The 19,891-nt window shown below is 41.2% G+C and overlaps 1 protein-coding gene across 2 annotated transcripts in view; it reads right to left on the bottom strand.

The window, feature by feature from the left end:
• Positions 1–4,534: 4,534 nt before the first annotated feature.
• The window catches only part of Mob3b (MOB kinase activator 3B), a 185,925-nt gene continuing 170,568 nt past the window's right edge, over positions 4,535–19,891 (bottom strand). For both annotated transcript variants that reach the window (XM_076845927.2, XM_076845928.2), the window contains exon 4: positions 4,535–9,881. In XM_076845927.2, coding sequence (XP_076702042.1) covers positions 9,852–9,881 — 30 coding nt within the window. In that variant the 3' untranslated portion in view covers positions 4,535–9,851. The remainder of the gene's footprint in view (positions 9,882–19,891) is intronic.

The following is a 19,891-nucleotide window of genomic DNA, read 5'->3' as shown; positions in this document are numbered from 1 at the left end:
ATTTTAGAAAGCAAGGAGCAAGACCCAGAAATTTCTTATGTACTTTTCTGTCATAGCAATACCTTGAACCTATCTTGGGAAATTCTTTATGGACTTTTTAAATTGGTTTCCACCTCCTGCTCACTTGGGAGCCCCCCTTTAGCCTTTAGTCTTCCCCTCACATCACCAATGAACAAGTCATTCTGACAAAATTGGTTTCCCCGTCCAATCCATTTTCCCATCTTATTTTTGATTCAGGGTCTCCTTTATAGTCTTGAATACCTGTTGTATGAAAAAAATGTACACTCTGATCTCAGATGGACTGATCATAGAAATGCCAATGGAACCATAGAACATATGACCAGGAAAGAAACTGAAGACTGGATTGCTAACGGCATGGAGTGTGTGTCCAGAGAGGGGACCAGTCTGAAAGAGTGTCCAGTGCCAAATGGGTGAAGGCATCCCTCCTAGTGTTAAGAATGTGGGTACTTGGGGCTGGGGATGTAGCTCAGTACTAGAGCCCTTGCCTACCATGTGGAAGGCCCCGGGTTCAATCCCCAGCTCTGAAAACAGAAAAAGAATGTGACTCCTCTGGAGAATTGTGTGAATTAAATCCTGCTTCATCATTTTCTTGCTTGTGACCTTAGATGAATTGCTTAGTAACCTTGACTATAAGGCAAGGATATGCATGGAGAAGCAATTTCATGTCATTGCCACAACCATGTAAAATGCTTAGTGTGTACTTAGTTTATGAAAAGCACTCGATAGCACTTAGTTGATATATAACTTTTGGTGTTACAGCATCAAATTGATGTTATCATTATTATATATTGTTTTGGATTAATCTTTCTCTAGAGATTTTAATTAGGCATTTATCTCCCATGGGAGTTTATTCATCTGCCAAATGTTTGTTGAGCATGTACTATGTGACAGACTATATTCCAGGTGATACATATCTATACACAATATAGCGATTCTGGATGTCATGGAGTTTATATTCTAGTGGGAGGGGGTAGCGTACAACAAATCTAATTTAAAAAATGGTATAAGTGTTGTGGAGAAAAGTGAAGGAATGTGAAGAAAGGGGGATTGTGAGTGCTGCAAGGTGTGATCAGCAGAGTTGTCACTGAGAAGGTGGCATCTCAGAGAACTTGAAGGCAAGACATTAGAGAAGGGGATTTGGGGGATAAATGTCCAAGGCAAGTGAGTGACCCAGCGTGTGTACCCAGCCTGACTGAGCCCAGCAAGGAGGGCTCAGGTTGAGGGAGTGAGTAGGGGGCAGCTGGAGCCCAGGCTTATAGTCTGAGTGAAAGGGGGTCATATTGCAGGGTTTGGAGGATGGGCTGCATTTGGATTCACAGACGGGTAAGGAACTGTGGTCGTCGGCTTTTGGTTTCTGTGATCAAAATACCTGACAAAGACATCTTAGAGCAAGTTAATTTTGGCTCCTAGTTTCAGAGGTTAAGTCCACAGTCAGCCAGGCCCATTGCTCTGGGTCTAAGATAAGGCAGAACATCATGGCAGAAAGACTGGCAGAGAAAAGCTCCTGGGTACGGCAGCCAGAAAACAGAGGGCAGGGGAGAAGGGCCAGAGGGAAGATGAACCCTTCCAGGGCACTTCCACAGTGACCCACCTCCTCCAGCCATGCCCCAACCACCTACAGTTATCATAGCCTGTATTTTCCAGCAGCTCCGGAGGCTGAGACGGGAGAATCAGGAGTTCAAAATCAGCCTCAGCAACAGTGAGGCGCTAAGCAACTCAGCGAGGCCCTGTCTCTAAATAAAATTCAAAACAGGGCTGGGGATGTGGCCCAGTGGTTGAGTACTCCTGAGTTCACTCCCGGTACCAAAAAAAAAAGTCAGTCCATTCAAACTAGGATGGACTGATAAGATTACAGATTTCATAATCCAGTCATTCTACCTCTGAATATTTCTTCATTAACACAGGAACTTGGGGGGGGGGCACCTATATCCAGAGCATAATAAAGACTCAGTTCTTTATTTTCCAGCCAATGTGACCTTCTCCAATTCAACTTTATCCTGACTAAAAGTTCTAAGCATCTTTACCAAGGTTTTGCCTTCATATAGACTCATGTGGACCAAATATCCCTGTTGTACCTTTACATAATTATACTCCTGATTAAGATGGTCCTAAGTGAAATTGGGTATGGTAGTGTATACTGTAATCCCAGTAGCTCAGAGGCTGAGGCAGGAGGATCACAAGTTCAAAGACAAGCTCAGCAACTTAGTGAGGTCTGTCCTAAGCAACTTAGCAAGAGGCTGTCTCAAAATAAAAATAAAAAGGGCTGGGGATTTGGCTCAGTGGTTAAGTACACCTGGGTTCAATCTCTGGTACAAAAAAAAAAAAAAAAAAAAGAAAAGAAAAAAAAAAGAAGAGCCCTAAGTGAGATAGTTAAATTTTAGATAAATAAATCAGAATCTGTCAGTTCACTAAAGGCTTCTGCCACCTGTGAATATCAGCTATCAAAAAGTTTTTGGCAATACAAAATACAAAGACATATATCAGAATGATATGCACAGTTGTGGGGAATGTTATCCCAATAAACACAATCTTATTCATACTCATTGTCCTGTATGTTCTATATATTTCTTGAAAATGTGTAGATTGTTCTCAATTGCTGATTTGATAATATGTGAGGACAGATCTCATACATATGATATCATCTGCTGTAGAACAGATATTAAACTTAGTCTAATAGCCACATACAAAAACAAAGTTTAATTAGGTTGACTTCCTAATTTAGCTTTTTTTTTTTTTTGTACTAGAGATTGAATTCAAAGGCACTAAACCACTAAGCCACATCTCCAGCACCCCCTCCCCCCATCTTTTTTGTATTTTTTATTTAGAGACAGGGTCTTACTGATTTGCATAGGGCCTCACTAAATTGCTGAGGCTAGCTTTGAACTTGCGATCCTCCTGCCTTAGCCTCTTGAGCTGCTGGGATTACAGGCATATGCCACTGAGCCTGGCCTCATTTAGCTTTTAATCTATTAAATACTAGAAATTTTTGCTTGGTTTTGTCTTCATGAAAACTCAATAAGATGATGAATGCAACATTAAAACAATGAGCTGTTTTTAACTAAAACATCTCATTTTAGTTAAAACAATGAGATGTTTTAGTTAAAACATCATATTCTACCAAAATCTGTTTAGTGAAAGTAAAACTAGATAAGATATATAAATAATATTCCCACTGCTTTTCAATGACATTTATTTATCATTTTGGTCAATGTAGTGAAGAAGCTTATTTGAAAGTAGACTTGAAGATTTAACATTTATGATAATTAAAAGACTAGACAGATTTAATTACCACTTTAATTTCTACAAAGGAAGTGAGTTTCTATGAGAGTATTGATTTTTGTTGGGTGGGAGACTTAAGGCATCTGGTTTGAATTTATTTTTTTCTATGACTTTTTCATTTGTCATCATTAATACAATGTTGTTGCTAGAAAAAAATTAATATGGCAGATATTCAATGGGGGTGAGGAGTTCAAAAATTAAAAGGTGATCTTTGTAGACATGCTGTAACATGGGTTGCAACCTGAGATGTAAATGAGTGCAGACTCCTGGTGAAAGGAGAAATAGTAACTGCCAGTCAGCCTCACAGCTGGGAGGCAAGTACAGGGTGGGACTGGGCTAAATTGAAGAGCATATATGCTGTCTCAGTGATTCAGCCACCTTTCAGCCAATTTCTGTCCCATGAGAAAAAAAAGCTTGGTATTGCTAAATCTGATTTTATAAGAGAAGCCCAAATTTCTGATTTTTTACATGTCAAATTTCCCAATTTTTAAATGGCAACAAACTTAAAAAGAAACATTTTTTTTCCAGATATATATATATATATATATATATATATATATATATATATATATATAAAAAGATACAAGAAAACTCTGGAATCAGAACACAAGAAGCTAGTATGACAGCTTAATTGTTTTGATTAGAAATGGACTCTGCTTCCCTGTATGTTATACAAATCCTTATATCACTGAAAAAAAATATATTTGCTACCAGTTTTTCAAATGTTTCCTTATTCTCCTAAAATAAGTTATATATGAGCAAATCTATAATCCCAGTGGACAGTTCAGGCATGGAGCAATCAAACTACCTAAAAAACAAGTAACATAGTAGCCAGCCAGAGATTAAAAATAGAGTTTGCATGCTCCGATCAATGAACTTTTTCTATGATCTGGTTTTATTATCTTTATATACTGGGTTATCATCAAATCAATATTAAATCCTACTACAAGAAAAAAAGTATGTCTAACACTAATCTGTTGAGAAACTAAACTATATGCTTGAGGTCTCTTAGAAAATTCTGTAATAGGATAAAGAAACTTCTGCTAAATACAAATATGTGCATGTGTGTTTTCAAATAAATTTTGAATTATGTTTTGTAGAATTTTTACTTTTCCGCTTATTAAACTATTCCAGGACAGTTTTAAGATGAAGAAATTAAATACAATAGATATTAATTAAATATTATTAAATTAAATAAATAAATAAGTCAAGGATTAAAAAAAGGCAGACCAGATGATGGTTACATGTCTTTTATTTATGACATTTGAATTTCTAAGCCCACATAGAACTGATTTTATAAATATCCTTTAGTTTTATCTTGCTTTTCTAATTGATTTAATTGTGTTAGTCTATTTTTCTTATAGTCAAACCCTTAATTTAATAACAAATGGAACTAAAAATATAGTCAACATTTTTTTTTTCCCAGAAGTAGGTAAAAAAGATACAAGAAAACTCTGGAATCAGAACACAAGAAGCTGGTATGACAGATTAATTGTTTGATTAGAACTGGACTCTTCCCTCTATGTTAAACAAATCCTTACATAATGTCACTGAAAATTCTTACCCAGAATTAATACCTGCCCAGAGGGAAATAGGTCTATTATAAACGTGTTTTGCTGATATATTTTTTTAAAGCAGGAAAGCAATCATTATTTCAAAACACACTTTGTTTGGCTAATTCTAAGAATCACCAATTTCTTCAAACCAAAGTGATCACAGCAAGAGGAACAACGTTATTATCCAGATGACATCGCCCTCTCCCCTTATTAATTGTGCCTTTTTACCATTTCTTGAAGACATGGCCATACTTTTCCTACAACTTTTTTTTTTTTTTTCCCTTACAATGTGATACTCATCGAGTATGGAAGAGACACCAGGTTAGAGACCATAGGAAGTGATGTGCTTCTATCACTGATAGATTGGCATAAACCACCACAAAGAGATGAGTGGAACTCTAGTTCCTTCATGTTTTCCCTGTTAAAGAGGTGATTGAAAACAACAACCCAACCCAAGCAGTGTAATCTAATGAGATGTTAAAAATAGGAAGAAAGAAAATTCAGGGAGGTTAGCCAAAATGGTTGGTTATAACATAGGGAAGAGTTTTGTATGGATACTTAATTTCTTTTAAAATTCTATAAGAAGAAAGTCAGGACTTAACAAAGACACAACAGGGTTTCTAGAAGGCATGAACTAATTTCTTATCAGATTTATGGTTGGTGACATTCATAATGCAAACTTGGGAAGAGCTTTGGGAAGCTTTCCAGTTGAACAATATAAATGGTTACCAATAGGTCAGCCAAGAAGGTGCTGTCATTCGGAGAACTCTAAAGGAAACAAGATTGAAGGACCATTGGGAACAATCTTGAAAAAACTTCACAGATGTGCAAATGAAGTTCTCTTTATTATGTAATTACTAATGCTGCACTGTCCCTGGATTTTTTAAAGGTGGGACACAGAAAAGATGTGCTGAAATTCAAACAGTACTTTGCTGGAATCAAAGTGGAAGGATTTCAGATATTGTGGAGTTTCAGTAGGTTCTACCAGAGGATGCTGCAGAATTTCTATGCCTGGAGATCTGTGAGAGGAGAACAGATTTTCAATGGGAGTGTCACTGACATGGCCTGGGAGGTAGAAGGAATGGATTAAGAAATCTCTCAAAGTTCCTCCCATTCACCCTGAATCTAAGACTCTGGGTCCTAAGAAATGAGAAAATACTCAGGGAAGAAAAAATTGACAACCTAAGGAGCAGGAATGACTCTAGATGAGTGTTTCTTAGTCTACTTTTTTTTCCCCATTATTTTTCTACTGAGGAACTTTTTTGGCCTTTTACTCCTACTCATGTCCTCCCACCCCTTATTCCATCCTTCATAAGATTTTAAAACCACATAAATACTTTGTATCTGATTATGTGCTATGGTCCTTTGGAGGGGCTACAACATATTATAAGATCTAAGATTCTCCCTCCGAGAAACATTTGGAAATCCCTCTCAACAAGAAGGTTCTCTGAATAAGCCATGGGTCCGAGTGGGAAGTCACTAAGGATAGTAGGATACAATGTTACATGTATTTCAACTCTGGCTACATGACCATACAAATTCTCATCAGCCAGCATGCCCACATATTGCCCACACAGGTAACTGTCCTGTTTCTCTTCCTTCTGTTAAATGGAAAGGTATGAATCCTTTGCCACTGATATATCATTTAACTGCAGTGGGTACTCTCTTTGGGGATCATGGACCCTGGTTATTAAGAAATGGGTGCTTACATGTATAGCTTCACCCTCTATAAAAACTAGGCTTAGTGAATTTCAGAGCTTAATAATGAATCATAGGCGTTGATAATGGTTGGACCAGCCAGACAGCACCTGCAGCCACTGACCCTTCTTAATATTATGAAGAGATGTTAGATTTGTGCTTCCTGATGTGATGCAATAGGAAGAAACAACCTGACTTATATAGTATTCTTGGAAAAAAAAGGGGGGGGGGAGGGAGGAGCATAATGAGGAAACAATCAGGAAACCAACCAAACAAAATCCTCCAGATTTTGGGACATTCCACGAGTAAAGTGGCTTGAATTCTTTAATAATGTCAGTCAGCTGGGTACAATCTCAGCAAGTTGCAAGGCTGGCATGGGAGAATTACAATTTCAAGGTCAGCCTCAGCAATTTAACAAGACCCCGCCTCAACATAAAAAGATTTTAAATATGAACTGAGGATGTTGTTCAGTGGTAAAGTGTCCCTGGGTTCACTACCCAGTAGGAAAAATGATAATAATAATCATAATGATGATGATGTCAGAGTCATGAACTGATAGACACACTGCACCATGTACACGTAACACAACACAGTGCCCCACAAACACAAAAGGGAAACTCTAGTCCATTATCGGATACTAAAGAGAAAGGCAATAAAAGGCAAAGTGTTATTCTTGATTGAATCCTAGATTTTAAAAAAAATAAACTATAAAGAATATTTTGAGTCAATTGAAGAATGGTCAGTTTTTTGGAGGTGATAATGATACTGAAGATGATCAGGGCAAGGATATTAAGAGGAGCTTGATGAAGAATCTTAAAGTTTTATGATGTCTACATCTTATTTTCAAATGATTGAACACTCAGAACATGTATTTATGGTAAGAAAGAAAATGGGGCAAAATGTTAATTGATGCACTTAAGGGCATAAGGATGGATACTCATTATAATCTTTTAACTTTGAAATTTTCACTCCCCCTACTCCCACCCAAGTGAGAAAACGAGGAGAGGGGACCAGGTTGGGAGAAAGAAGCAGGGTTGCCTGTCTCTGACCCAGAGGAATGGAGAAATCTGGAGCCTTCCAGAAGCTCAGATTCTCCATTTGCAGTAAGAGATTTGTGGAAGACAAAATCAGGCCAAAGAGTTAATTTTTTTTTTTTTTCCTATGAAGACTTTCCTTAGAATTTGCCAAACAAAGTTCTGTGGGAATAGGAACATCCTGTAATTAAAAAATACAAGAGCAGTTTTCTAGAATTTACTCTAGAAGAGCTGATTAGTGCAATTAGCAACATAGCCATGAGAAGAATGTTTCAAGAAGTACAAAAAATGTTTGGATGTTTAAATTTATTTCATACAGTTAGTAGACAACAACTTTATTAATGACAAATGTCTTCAGATTCTAGCCTTCCATTGATTAAGCATCATTGAAAGGCAGGAACATGTTCAACTTTCTAAATGCAAACATCCTGTGGTTTTCCATGGTACAAGAATCTCAAGGGTATGGGCTCCATTTCTTTGTCCCACCATCCTGCATTCCCATGTGGTATTGCATATTACACATTTCAGGAATTAGGGGCTCTTGTTTCCTCTGTATCCTTAAGACAGTTTCCCCCCACTCCAGTCAAAAGTTAGGATGAGAAAAATGTTTGCCTATCGTGGCCTTTCAAAGTTACTTAAGAGAAAAAAGAAAGTTTATTGTTGACCAGCGTGAACAACATGGAGAGAGGTAGCAGCGTTTGGGTTCCATGAGACAATGTTTATAAGACAGGAAGCAAGGATCTGTCCACGTGGCTGGGTCAGTGTCGAAGGCCACTGTGCACACAGTCAGCCCCTTCTTGGTTTGGACAGAAATTTCATGCCCTCTAGGTTTTCGCTGCAGCCACAAATGATGTTAACACATTATGTATGATAAAAGAAATCCAGAGTCGCTCATTGCTCTTTTAATTGTTATTATATTAAGTGTGCTAATACATTCTTATCTACTTCCCTCCACCCAACAGATATTTCATTAAACTCAAATATCACTGGAAGTATTATTACCCCCTCGTCACAGGCTGGGCTGACAGGACTATGGTTTTTGTGAATGAATCAGAGAAGTCGACATTTCATCAATTACAACTATGTTAGGTTTCAAAAGGCAGGGCACAGTGCAGACTGTGTTATTCTGTCTACTGAAAGAGAAAAATTGGGGGAAAAATGGAATAATGAAGTTAGCTCCAGCTCTACTGCCACCTTGGTAACTGGGCACAATCAATGGGACTTTCCAGAAGTTAATTTTGTGCCATAACATAACATGGCAGAGGAGAAAGAAAAGTGGTTGAGTTTCAAGCTCAGAGAGCCAGTGAGTAAGGTGACAAATTCAACAGAGTGGGTATATCATTGACATACACCAAATAACCAATTGTCCAGCCAGGACTCCCTGCTCTTTACAGAACAAACACCGCACTAATGTGGCTCAGGGATCTTACTGACCATTCTTGGTCATTTGTAACTTTCTTTTATTTCTCTTTTCTGGGAAACAGGAAAGAATATCAATAGGAGAGTCAGGGAATGATGCTTACTAAAAAAAAGTACATTCTGATCAGGGCAAACTGGTAACTTGTTAGCTTTCTGCGAGTGGCCAGTCTCTTCCCTGGAGTTAGATTGTGAAGACCCTGTTTGGAACAGAGACAAGCCAGGCCCTGGAGTGGTCCCTGATAGAACTGCTTCTTAGGGAAATGGCATGGATGCTGCCAGATGGGCTTCAGATCTCGCAGCTCCACAGCCCTGCAGCATGTGAAGCCACAGGATCAGAGTGGGAGCTTTCAGAGACCCAAAAGGAAGGCTTGTTATAGAAAAACTTGCTGTGTATCCAAAGTTCCCAAATTCACTTGGTACTTAGAAAACAAATGACAGAAAAGTCAACCGGCTGACAAGACAGATAAATGGAAAGGTACTAATAAACATCTCAGTCTTAAAACCTGAATTCCAGTAAAGCTTAGGCGGCAGGTCACAGGCAGAACCATGACATGCACGGAAGTGCAGAGGCCCCTCCTGGACGATTCCTGAGCCGGAAGGGTCAAGGGCTGGTCCTTCTTCCATGTTGTGGTCTTCTGGTCCACAGGTCTGGTCTAGCAGCACTCAGAGGGTTAAGAGCACATGAAGTGAGTGGGGAACGTGTCTCTCGGGGGTCACTGATCGACTCCACCTCTTCTGCTCCGGGAAGTAGGTGCACCATTTCATCCAGGGAGGTCCGCTTTCTGTCCACCTGGGGCTCCAGGAGGAAACGGCTTTCCTTTCTTCCGAAGGACGAGATGGAGCATTAGTGACACATCCTGCTCGTCATCTCTTTCTGGAAAGCAAGGAAAGAAGGATGGTTAGAAGAAACTACAGGCACAGCAGTGATGGGATGAGGATTCTGAAGGCACTCTCAGGACCTGCAGGTTGCAAGCATGGCCCATGAATAAGGTTCAGGATGAGGATGTGTTTCATTCAGTCCACAGGCTTATTTATTTATTTATTTATTTATTTTAATTAAGGTACTGTTTAAAGAGTTTTACTGTTTTGCCAAAAATTCAAGTTGCTTGCTTTTTCAGAGACTTTGTAAGATCTGGAGCCACTGAGCAGCTGGAGTTGAAGAATGGCTGTCCTCTTCAGACAGAGAAAATGCTCTCCAGATTGTCCCAGTCCACCCCCACCCCACACACTCCCAGTTGTGTCCCCAAGGGAAGCATCACTTGCCAACCAATATGATAAGTGGATCTGGATGGCTATTGTTAGAGAACAGCTTCTCTTTAGCTAAGTTTCAGTCAAAGTTGGGAAAATGAAGAATAATTTCAATATGTAGAAGTCAAGAAAAAGCAGGAGAGAAGACATGGAAATGAAGACTGTACCACAGTGTCTGATGTGCAGTCACCTGACATTCACCCACAGACATCATGTGCCTGGCCTTTGCGGGCATTCACGGATCCCAAATGTGCCATCCTTTCTCTTCCTCTGCGACTCTGCATGGGCTGAACCCCTTGCCTACGACCAGTTCCTGCCACATCCCACCTACCCCTCTTTACTTGGTTAATTGACATTCATTTTCCCAGCTCAGAAAAGATGACTTCCACCTGCCTGAGAGAGCTTCTGACACTCCATCCCAACCACAGTGGAGACATCCATTCCCTCCACCTGTGCACAGCTGGTCCTTGCATAGGGTGTACTGGTTGGAACCTTTGTGAGTGTGTGTGGGTGCTGGGCATGTCTGTGGGCTGTACTGGACTGCACATTACTAAGGGTCCAGAAGAGGAAACACTTCTCATATCACCACACATGCTTCCACCTTTTCCCCCATCGCTAGCACAAGACTCTCCACCCCCTTTGGTCAGTTTCCTCCGGCTAGGGACTCCTCTTTCATCTCCAAGGACAGTGTGGGTAGCAAACTGAAAATGAGCTCTGTGCCATTCAACATTTCAGGAGGACAAGGACAATGTTATTTTAATTAGATGAGTGAGTTGTTTCCAAGTTGCATCTCTTGCAGAACTGACTGTAGCCACCACATCGCTTACATGCTGATCCAATCACCTTGGCCTACAAAGCAGGCAACATCCGAATCAAAGGAGCTCGACATGGAAGGGCCCAGGTGCTCAGAGAGAGTTATGTTCCAAAACCATACAAATGTGTTGGTTAAAGAAATAATATACAGTGCAGAATCTAGGCACTTTTGCATCCCTGTAATATTATTAAATATGGAAAATGACATACAAATGCATATATTGAAAAATTAAACATTTACTTATACATATTACTCATACTGCGTAGATGCCTGGGAGACAAGACTGATGTATTCATGGAGCTGCAATCCATTGAGGAGAAAGAGGTGTGGATCACAAGCCAAAGCACCATGACATCAATGCAAGAATTTATCAGAGGAGAGGCTATGAAGCACAGAGCTACCAAGCTCACTTGGATTTCAGTCTTATTTCTGTCACACACTGCCCACCTGTGTGATCTTCCCAAACCTCCAGATCTTAATGCCCGGTTTTAGGCACACTTCCTCTAACCCCAGAGACAGGGTATATTCCCCTCTTCCACCCTTTCATAGCACCCGCCTTCACAACTGGACTCATCTATTGTTATTTTCCTTCCTCCTCCTGGATTCATCCTTTGTAAGATCCTGCAGATCTGAGACAGAAGGGTTGTGACTGTTGTTTGCTGTTGCATTCCTAGAGCTTGGCAATATTTTGTTTGATCAAGGAGTGAACAGGGTCTTTTATGTCCTCATCTGTAATGCAGAGAGTAATACTGACTTGAAAAGGTCACAGCAAGGTCAAATGTATTAACATATGCGCAAAATACCTTAATACTTTTTCTGATCTCTTCTTACAGAAAGATGTGGTTCAGAAGCGAGAACATGGAGGCAGTCTTTCTTGCTGTGGGGAGGAGGCCTTGGAGGACTTCTCTGATTACCCACTAGAGAGATGCAAACTTTAGAAGGGAGGAAACTGACCAATGGGGGTGGAGAGATGATACCTGACTAGGTATCTGGTGTTGCTATGGTTGAAGCAGGGGGAGCCGTGACCATAGCAGGATGTGGATAGGTGAGTGCATAACTGTGCAAAAGAAGGACCCACGCTTCTGGTGTGAGGAATAGATAAACACCATGACAACTCTGCAACAAACATGCTGTTCCTTTTTAAGAGGCTCTTATTCTTCTTCTTCTTATTATTATTATTATTTTTTTTTTGAGAACAAGGCCTCATTAAGTTTCTAGGCTGGCCTCAAACTTGTGATCCCTCCTGCCTCAGCCTCCCAAGTCTCTGGGATTATAGGCATGTGCCACCCCACTTGGCAATTGAATTGAAATGTCAAGTGGGTTAACTTTTGATGAAAGAGGAAAAATGAGGTAGGAATGTCACAAGGGTATGTGTGTACATTTGAGAGAAAAATAAAGGAAGATAGTAAATATGGGATGGACACAATTTTAGCTTTATATCAAATACTATAATTATTTGCAATGGGTTAGCACTTTCAGAAAGTAAGAAACTAGTGTTTGTTAAACACCCATAAAGTGCCAGGTGCTTTGGGGTGGTTATGTCTTTGCATCTGTATAACCTTAAGAATGAATTATGATCTTCATTTGGCAGAAGAGTCCTGGTCTCTGGGCAGGATGATTTGCTGAAGATAAATAGGAAAACTGCAGAGACAAAACAGGAGCAGTTGCGTCCATTAAACAGAAGCATCTGTGTATCAGTCCCAGTGTCTGCTGTTCCGCAGGTGTTATGTCACGTAACCCTGACCCTGACACATGAAAGATGTGCCATCTCTATGGAATTATGAGGAGGCAAGTTCAGGGAAGGAGAGTAAATTATCAAAGTCACGCAGAATATGGCAGGTGTGGGATTTAAATTTAGGCCTATCTGGCTGCAAAGGTCAGCTCTTTCCTCTCTACTATGCAATTTTAGTTTAAAGTTTTTCAGACATTCTTAGAAATATGCATTCAAGAGCTGTTGATGTATAAATTAATGACAGGTAGCTGTAAATCATTTTCTGAATTTTCAAGATGCCAGAAATATTTTTTTTCTCCACCTGGACTTATACCAATTTGAATCATAAATTGCAATGAAGAAATACTAAAACAATTGTGCCACTGAAAAATTGTGGACACTAAAAATATGAAAATGGTTTAAAAAAAAAAAGGTGGGTGAGGATGATCAGTTTCAGAGAGGATCTAGACTTATCCAAGGTACTGAGTTAGTTTGTGAAAACTTAGGATTGGGGCTTTCCTCACAGTGCGCTGCCTCAACATGAAGGAAAAAACAAAAATAAAAACAAAACCCTGTTTCCTGGGATGGCTGTTAAACTTTACAGGGAAAGAATGGTGGGATGGCAGATCAGAAACTTGACATTTCAATTGGACCCCCTTCAAAAATCTACAAGTCCCCAAGTTGTATTCTAGGACTTGTCCACTGGATGGCGCCAATCCGCTGTTTAAAGAAAGCTAGTCTGCGGTGTGGGGTGCGGGGGCGGGGGAATCCAGCGGCCGTCCCCATCAGAGCCCTCCCGCAGGCATCCAGCAGGGCCAAACACATTCCTTCCTCCAGGGGACAGTGGTTCAAACAACTTCTAAGTAGAGCGCTAAGACGATGTTGCCATTGTTGGAGTCATGGAAAGCCAGAAGTATTAAGACAGACCACTGAAAGAATTCCAAAAGGTGCTTTTGGTTTCCGCAGAGGTGATGAGAATTTTCGGAGAAATGTTCATAGAGCCTTACTCGACTAGTATATCAAGATTTTTTTTTCTTTCAAATACCAGATTTTTTTTTTTTTTTTTAAATGTGTCCTTACGGAAGGAATAAAGCAGAGGTTTGGTTGAGCCACTCAGTATGGTTTGGTACCTGGTTCTCCACTGCCAACAGCTTGACAAAGGCTGTGGGTAGCCAGGTCCCTCCACCCTCTACTGATCTGCTAATCCCCACCATTCACCACCCCAGCCAGGCCAACGGGGCTTCTAGCAGTTTCTGGGAGGCTGTTTCTTCTCCCTGGTAAATGCTTTCTGCTTTTCTATGCCTGGCAAAGGTTCACATCCTTTAAGTTTCAACTTCAGCTCCCAGAAAGCAACTAATGCCCCTTGTGGGTTGCCCCAAGGCCTTGCTCACATGCCTTACATCACTTTCTATTAGAGTGGGAATTCATTTCATTTTTGCCTCAGTCTTAGAAAACTCTTAAAACTTTGTTTTATATTAATGTATGAAGAGGGATATTTCTTTCCAAGTCACCCGCAGCATAGATGGTTTGAGGGATCCAGCTATTTTAGGGACAAAATAGAAATTATGGGTCTGACATGAGTTTTTTTTTTTTTCTGTCTAAATGTAATTATGCATGTTTTCTATTTCTGATGTTTTGAGTTTTGCATAGCCTCTGAATTTTTATTATTAATACTCATACTTTTTCTAAAAAAACAAGTTATAGTAATTTAGAGAGAAATGAACAGGGAAGTAGGTGCAGACTCCAGATTGAATCATATTTGGTTTTAGAAATGAAGTTACAGTGACCTTTGCCCCTAGCTTTTGTGGGGAACTTCTTCAATGTATATAACCTCTTTTTAAATTGAAACTGTTCTCCATTTGGTGGCCATTTCAAGAAGTCTTGGTATCCACAGACCAAACTTCCGGGAACTCTATGAGTCAGGTGTTACTCTTATCTCTCAGCTTACCTATTTTTATAACTAAAGCAGAATAAATGGTCAAAAGAAATGCAATCACTTGAATGAACAATTTCTGACCCAGTCAAGTCTACAAAGAAGCCAACTCTAACTCCTATTTTACAGCACTCTGCCATTGCACATTTTAGCAATCTATTTTTTACGTAAAATGCATATAGAAAAAATATTTACTAGATGTTGGCCATCATGCCAGCATAACAATTTCAATAGGTTGTCTTTAAGCATTATGAAACAGGTTCTGAAAAACTGACATCAACATAGTGGACTCATAGACCACTGCTCAGGCAGGGAGGAAACAGGGACATCATCCAGTCCAATGCCTTCACTTCAGAGATACGGAAACTCAGATTGTCAGACAGCAAGTGTCCTCCCCACTATGTGGATCTGGAAGAGGAAAACTGTGTCAAGGAGTCCTCAGATTGGGTTTGGTATGCTTCAGTTAAAACCCAGTGTCACAGGATGGCACCCCTTAGCCTAAACTGCTGTCAGGGCTCTCCACGACTTTCCTGTTAATTCCCAACTGCAGCATCCACTGCATTTCCTGAGCGGGGCTCCTCACACCCAGCCTCACCCCTGCACTCCCCATCATTCCTCCTCTCTTGACGCACCCATAGCCATTCCCCTACGGATGCTTTCACTTGTGCCTTTCTTCCCAGAACATCCTTCTCCCAACTCCATCACCCCCCAATTCTCTCAGTCTGTTGTCACCTCCTCAGGGACATCTCTTACCCTACCTCACTCCCCCTACCATCTGCAAGAGGTCTCAGATGCTCCTTGTCCAGTTTCCCTTCATGCTTGTAGCACCTTCCAAATCATTCTGTGACCATTTATTATTTTTGTTCTAGCATGAGGCTACTCTCAAAGAGATGGATCAGATCTCATTTTATCTTGAACCTTGGTGCAAAGCACACATCAGGTGCTTTGAAAATATTTATTAGACTAAAATTCAATGAAAAGCAATAATCAGATAGGCCAAGTAACATGAGAAGCGGTGGTGGTGGGGGGAACATGCAGTGAGTAGCTCCCATGGTAGAGGGATTTACACTTAATTCTGTGCACTTCTCTCTCACCCTACTGACAAACTAATTTACAGATGAGGAGTCACAGGCTCAGAGAACTGGAATATTGAGTCACTTTCCCAAGTTCACCTAGCTTGTAAGTACAAGAATAAAGACCTGAACCCAGACTTTGTTGACTCCAAAACAAGCAAACAAATAAAAACCATGCTGTTCCCACTACTTGGTGGGGGGAGGAATAGTATCTTAATATATATATATATATATAAAGTGCTGCAACAACAGCATCTTGAGACCCATGTCTTCCTTTTGTTCACCCACTTTCTACTAATTCTAAGAAACAAGAAGGAGAAAATGAATATTCCAATAAAGAAGTAACCGAGGAAGAAAGTTCAGAGACAAAAAGAAGGTGGGTGTCAAAGGGTCAGCAGGAGTTGAGAGAAGCTTCGCGACCTGACTTTTATGTACTATGTACTTGAGCTCCTCCCCTCATCAGCCCCCTCCCCTCACTAAAAATCTCATGACTTAAAATAGGTAGTGAAAAGTATACAATATAATGTTAGATTTGGATCTAATAGAGAAGCAAGTTGCCTGTCCGCTAACATGGTGCACTGGGTACAGGACACACATTCTATCTATATCTGTATCTGTATCTGTATTTCAAAGTAAAAGGAGACAGAAAACAGGAGAGCTTCACTGCCCGGAGCACCTTCCCAATCAACACATTTTAAAGGTTATGCAAGATGATGGCTGCTGAAAAACAGTGAAATTGAGTCCACCAGTAAAAGCTGTGGAGGCAGCAGCACAGCCTCTGGGGACCCCTTCCCAGACCCCATGCTGGAGTCTGGCCTCCTCTCTTCTCCCCTCCTCACCTCTGTTCTCCTCTCCTCTCCTCAGGCCCATGCTCCACTAGAAAGAGATGGATCTAGAATGGGCTTACACAGAAGTTCAGGGCGGACATTTCTGCTGGGTTGGATGTGTATCACCAACATCCTATAACTGGGAAGGTTAGGCACTTTGTCTGTAGAGGCCAGGTCAGAAAGATGGTGTTAGGTGGTACCTTTCACCTTACATTCAGACTCTCCATATCATATTCATATTATATCCATTTGTTTCTTGAATTATGAGCTGTGTTTTTCCCCTCTTCCAGAAGTGTATGGAATAAAAATTTTGGCCATCTCAAAAATTCCATTTATCTCACAGGGGTCCCCTTTTCCTCCATTCTGAAGAGCTGTGCTGGTAAGATCTGTGCCAAGGTTTCACCCATCCTCCCTGCCTACCCTCTCTCCTGTCAACACCCATCTTTCCCTCAGGCCAGATTTCTACACTCAAATTCACATGGGTATTTAGCTGTTTTCTCCATCTCCAGATCTAATCCCTTATGCAAAAGCAAGTCCTTTGGTCCGGGCAGTGTTCTTGAAGGGGTGATGAGGAAGAGAACTAAGAAATGTGGATTGGCATCAGCACGGAATGCTGTGGGACTCGGCTGGTCTGAGATAATTCCTGTCAGTAGACAGCAGCAAGGATCAGTGAGGTTCCTTCTGCCATCATGGCCCCAGGAGAAGCGTGGTGATGCTGACATCAAGGGTCTTCCAGCCACGGGCCAGCATGATCTGAGGGACTGTAAAACCAGAAGAAGTAGCTATAAAAATCAAAATCAACTGATCTCTCTTCCTCTAGCTGAAGGACTCAGAAGTTCGCATGACCACGCACTGCCATGGAATGACACCAGTGAAGACATGTAATGACACTGCTGAAGACGACTCTCTAAACCCTGCCAGTATCTTTAGCAGTGCTGCCTAGAAAGATGAGGCTGAAGATACGAAGAGTTAAGTTTAAACCTGATCTCCATCTCTTCCCAGATAAAGTATCAGCAACTTCATGTGACCTTCATAATTTTAGGACCTGCCTCCCTCCCTTGGGCAGCCCAGCACCCAACCAGCTTCCGTATGTTTCTGAACTGCTCTGCATGGAGTGACCAGACCACTCCAGCTCACACTTTTAAGTCTATGAAGCCACCTAGCAATTTCAAGAAAGGGCACAGGACTCCGGTGTGAGGAAAGAGAAAGAAAAGCCCAGTAGCTGGTTGCTAAGGACATAGCCTGGCAGCTGGCCCTCCCTCAGACAGGGGCACGGTGCGTTGCAAGGGAGATCCAGGACAATTATCAGGCTGTTTGCTGTAGGGAAATCCCTAGAAAAACAAAAGAAGGAAAAAAATTAAGAAAAACAAACAAGCAAAATATAAAACATCCCAAACAACTCTTTGGTCAGTTCCCTGTGGGGAAGCTGGAACTGTTGACGGGTAGAGATGGTCTTTGAGCAGCTCTCTCGTGGCCTTGGGCCTCAGGGAAGCTTTGTCACAGGGCCACAGTTGTCCAAATTAGGATGACTTCCACGCTCAGTGGTGAGGGTTTCCCCTCTGGTTTTCTAGAATCCAAATAGCTTCATGAATCGGAGGTGGTAATGCTGGCCTTCTCCTAAATACCTTGACAATTCCAGGGACAGGGATCTTCCCCCTCCCCCCAACTCTTGTGAATGTGCGGGGAACCCCACCGGTGGGGTGGGGACCTGGGCAGGACCTTCTAAGGAGTCTTCAGTTCCATCTGGGAAGTGTGAGGATGCAGCCTGGCTACACAGAATGCTCTCTTGGACCCTTCCAAGCTGCTTCCCAGGATCCCGTGGGGGGGATGCTGCAGGTGGGGAGCTCTGTGTGCCGCCAGGGAGAATCTTCATGTCCCACACTCAGAGCTCTTCATTGTGGCCCTGGGGCCTCTGAGGCAAGGAGCATCTAGCTCCTCTGCAGCCATCAAGAGGGCAGGGCCTCTCAGCTGGAAGCTTCTGTTCAGAGGAGGCCAAACTGACCATCGAGTAAAGAGCACATTCCTTGGGCAGGGGTCAGGCATGAGGCCTAAACATTATTTACAAAACTATTTTTGTCATGTAGTTGTCTGTTTGACAGGGCCTGAGAAAGAATTCCAGTAGGAGACTGACAGTAGTGACCCTAAATTTTGGAACAAGGCTTTATACATACATACATACATACATACATACGTGTGTGCACGCACACATTTAAAAGCAGCTTGATACATGGCTCGATGGAAGAACAAATAAAGTAGTAGCAGGCCACAGGAGAGTGAGCAAGATAGAGCATGATAACAGAACCCCAACTGATAAACAAAAGTGTCTTCCTCTTCTCATAGAGAACTATCATTCCCTGTGCCTCTCCTGTGTGCCAGGCACTGTGTTTGGTGTCGCACATTCATTATTATTCTAGTCAGTCCTTATAGCAGTCCTGTGTGGCAAGAGGTCTTGTCCTTACTCTAGAGAGGGGAATCTGAGGGTAAGCACCTTGGCCAAGGTCATATAAGTAGTTATTAGGATCACCAGGATTCAAACTTGCCCATCGGTATCCCAAGGCATCCTGCTGAACACCTTCATTTGTATCTTTTTTTTGTTGTTGTTTGCTTTATTTTTTTTTATTGGTTGTTCAAAACATTACAAAGCTCATGATATATCATCTTTCATACATTTGACTCAATTGGGTTATGAACTCCCATTTTTACCCCAAATACAAATTGCAGAATCACATCGGTTACACACTCACATTTTTACATAATGGCATATTAGTGACTGTTGTATTCTGCTACCTTTCCTATCCCCTACTATCCCCTACTATTCATTTGTATCTTCACATCTTTCAGCTGGGTGTCTGAGCCAGCAGCCCCGCCACACCCACACGGGCCACAGACATGGGGAGGTGCAAGCAGTAATGCGGACATGCTGCAGGGAGGTCCACAGGCAGGGATACTGTCTTTCCTCGCTAGCTACAAGGAAAGTCTGAACTTGAAAAGGAAGGCAGGGCGGCCAGATTAAAAAAAAAAAAAAAAAAAAAAAAAATTAAAGTTCTCCAAACTCTATAAATAAATGTGAGCTCTAGCTAGCACATAGGAAATGAAAATGTTCTTTCTGCTGTCTTTTAGGAATGTGGGTGGCAAATAAGCCAAATGAAATAAAAATAGAAACACTCCAGGCCAGACCTCCCTAAACTGGAAAGAACAATATTTATTTGATTAATTCTGTTCCTAAACAGAAGCCCACATTACTGACACGGAGGGTGTTTCCACAATGTGTGTGTGTG

The sequence above is a fragment of the Callospermophilus lateralis genome, chromosome 2 (genome assembly GCF_048772815.1).
Source record: "Callospermophilus lateralis isolate mCalLat2 chromosome 2, mCalLat2.hap1, whole genome shotgun sequence".
In the NCBI taxonomy this organism is placed as follows: domain Eukaryota; kingdom Metazoa; phylum Chordata; class Mammalia; order Rodentia; family Sciuridae; genus Callospermophilus; species Callospermophilus lateralis.
This window is presented reverse-complemented; position numbering and strand designations above follow the sequence as displayed.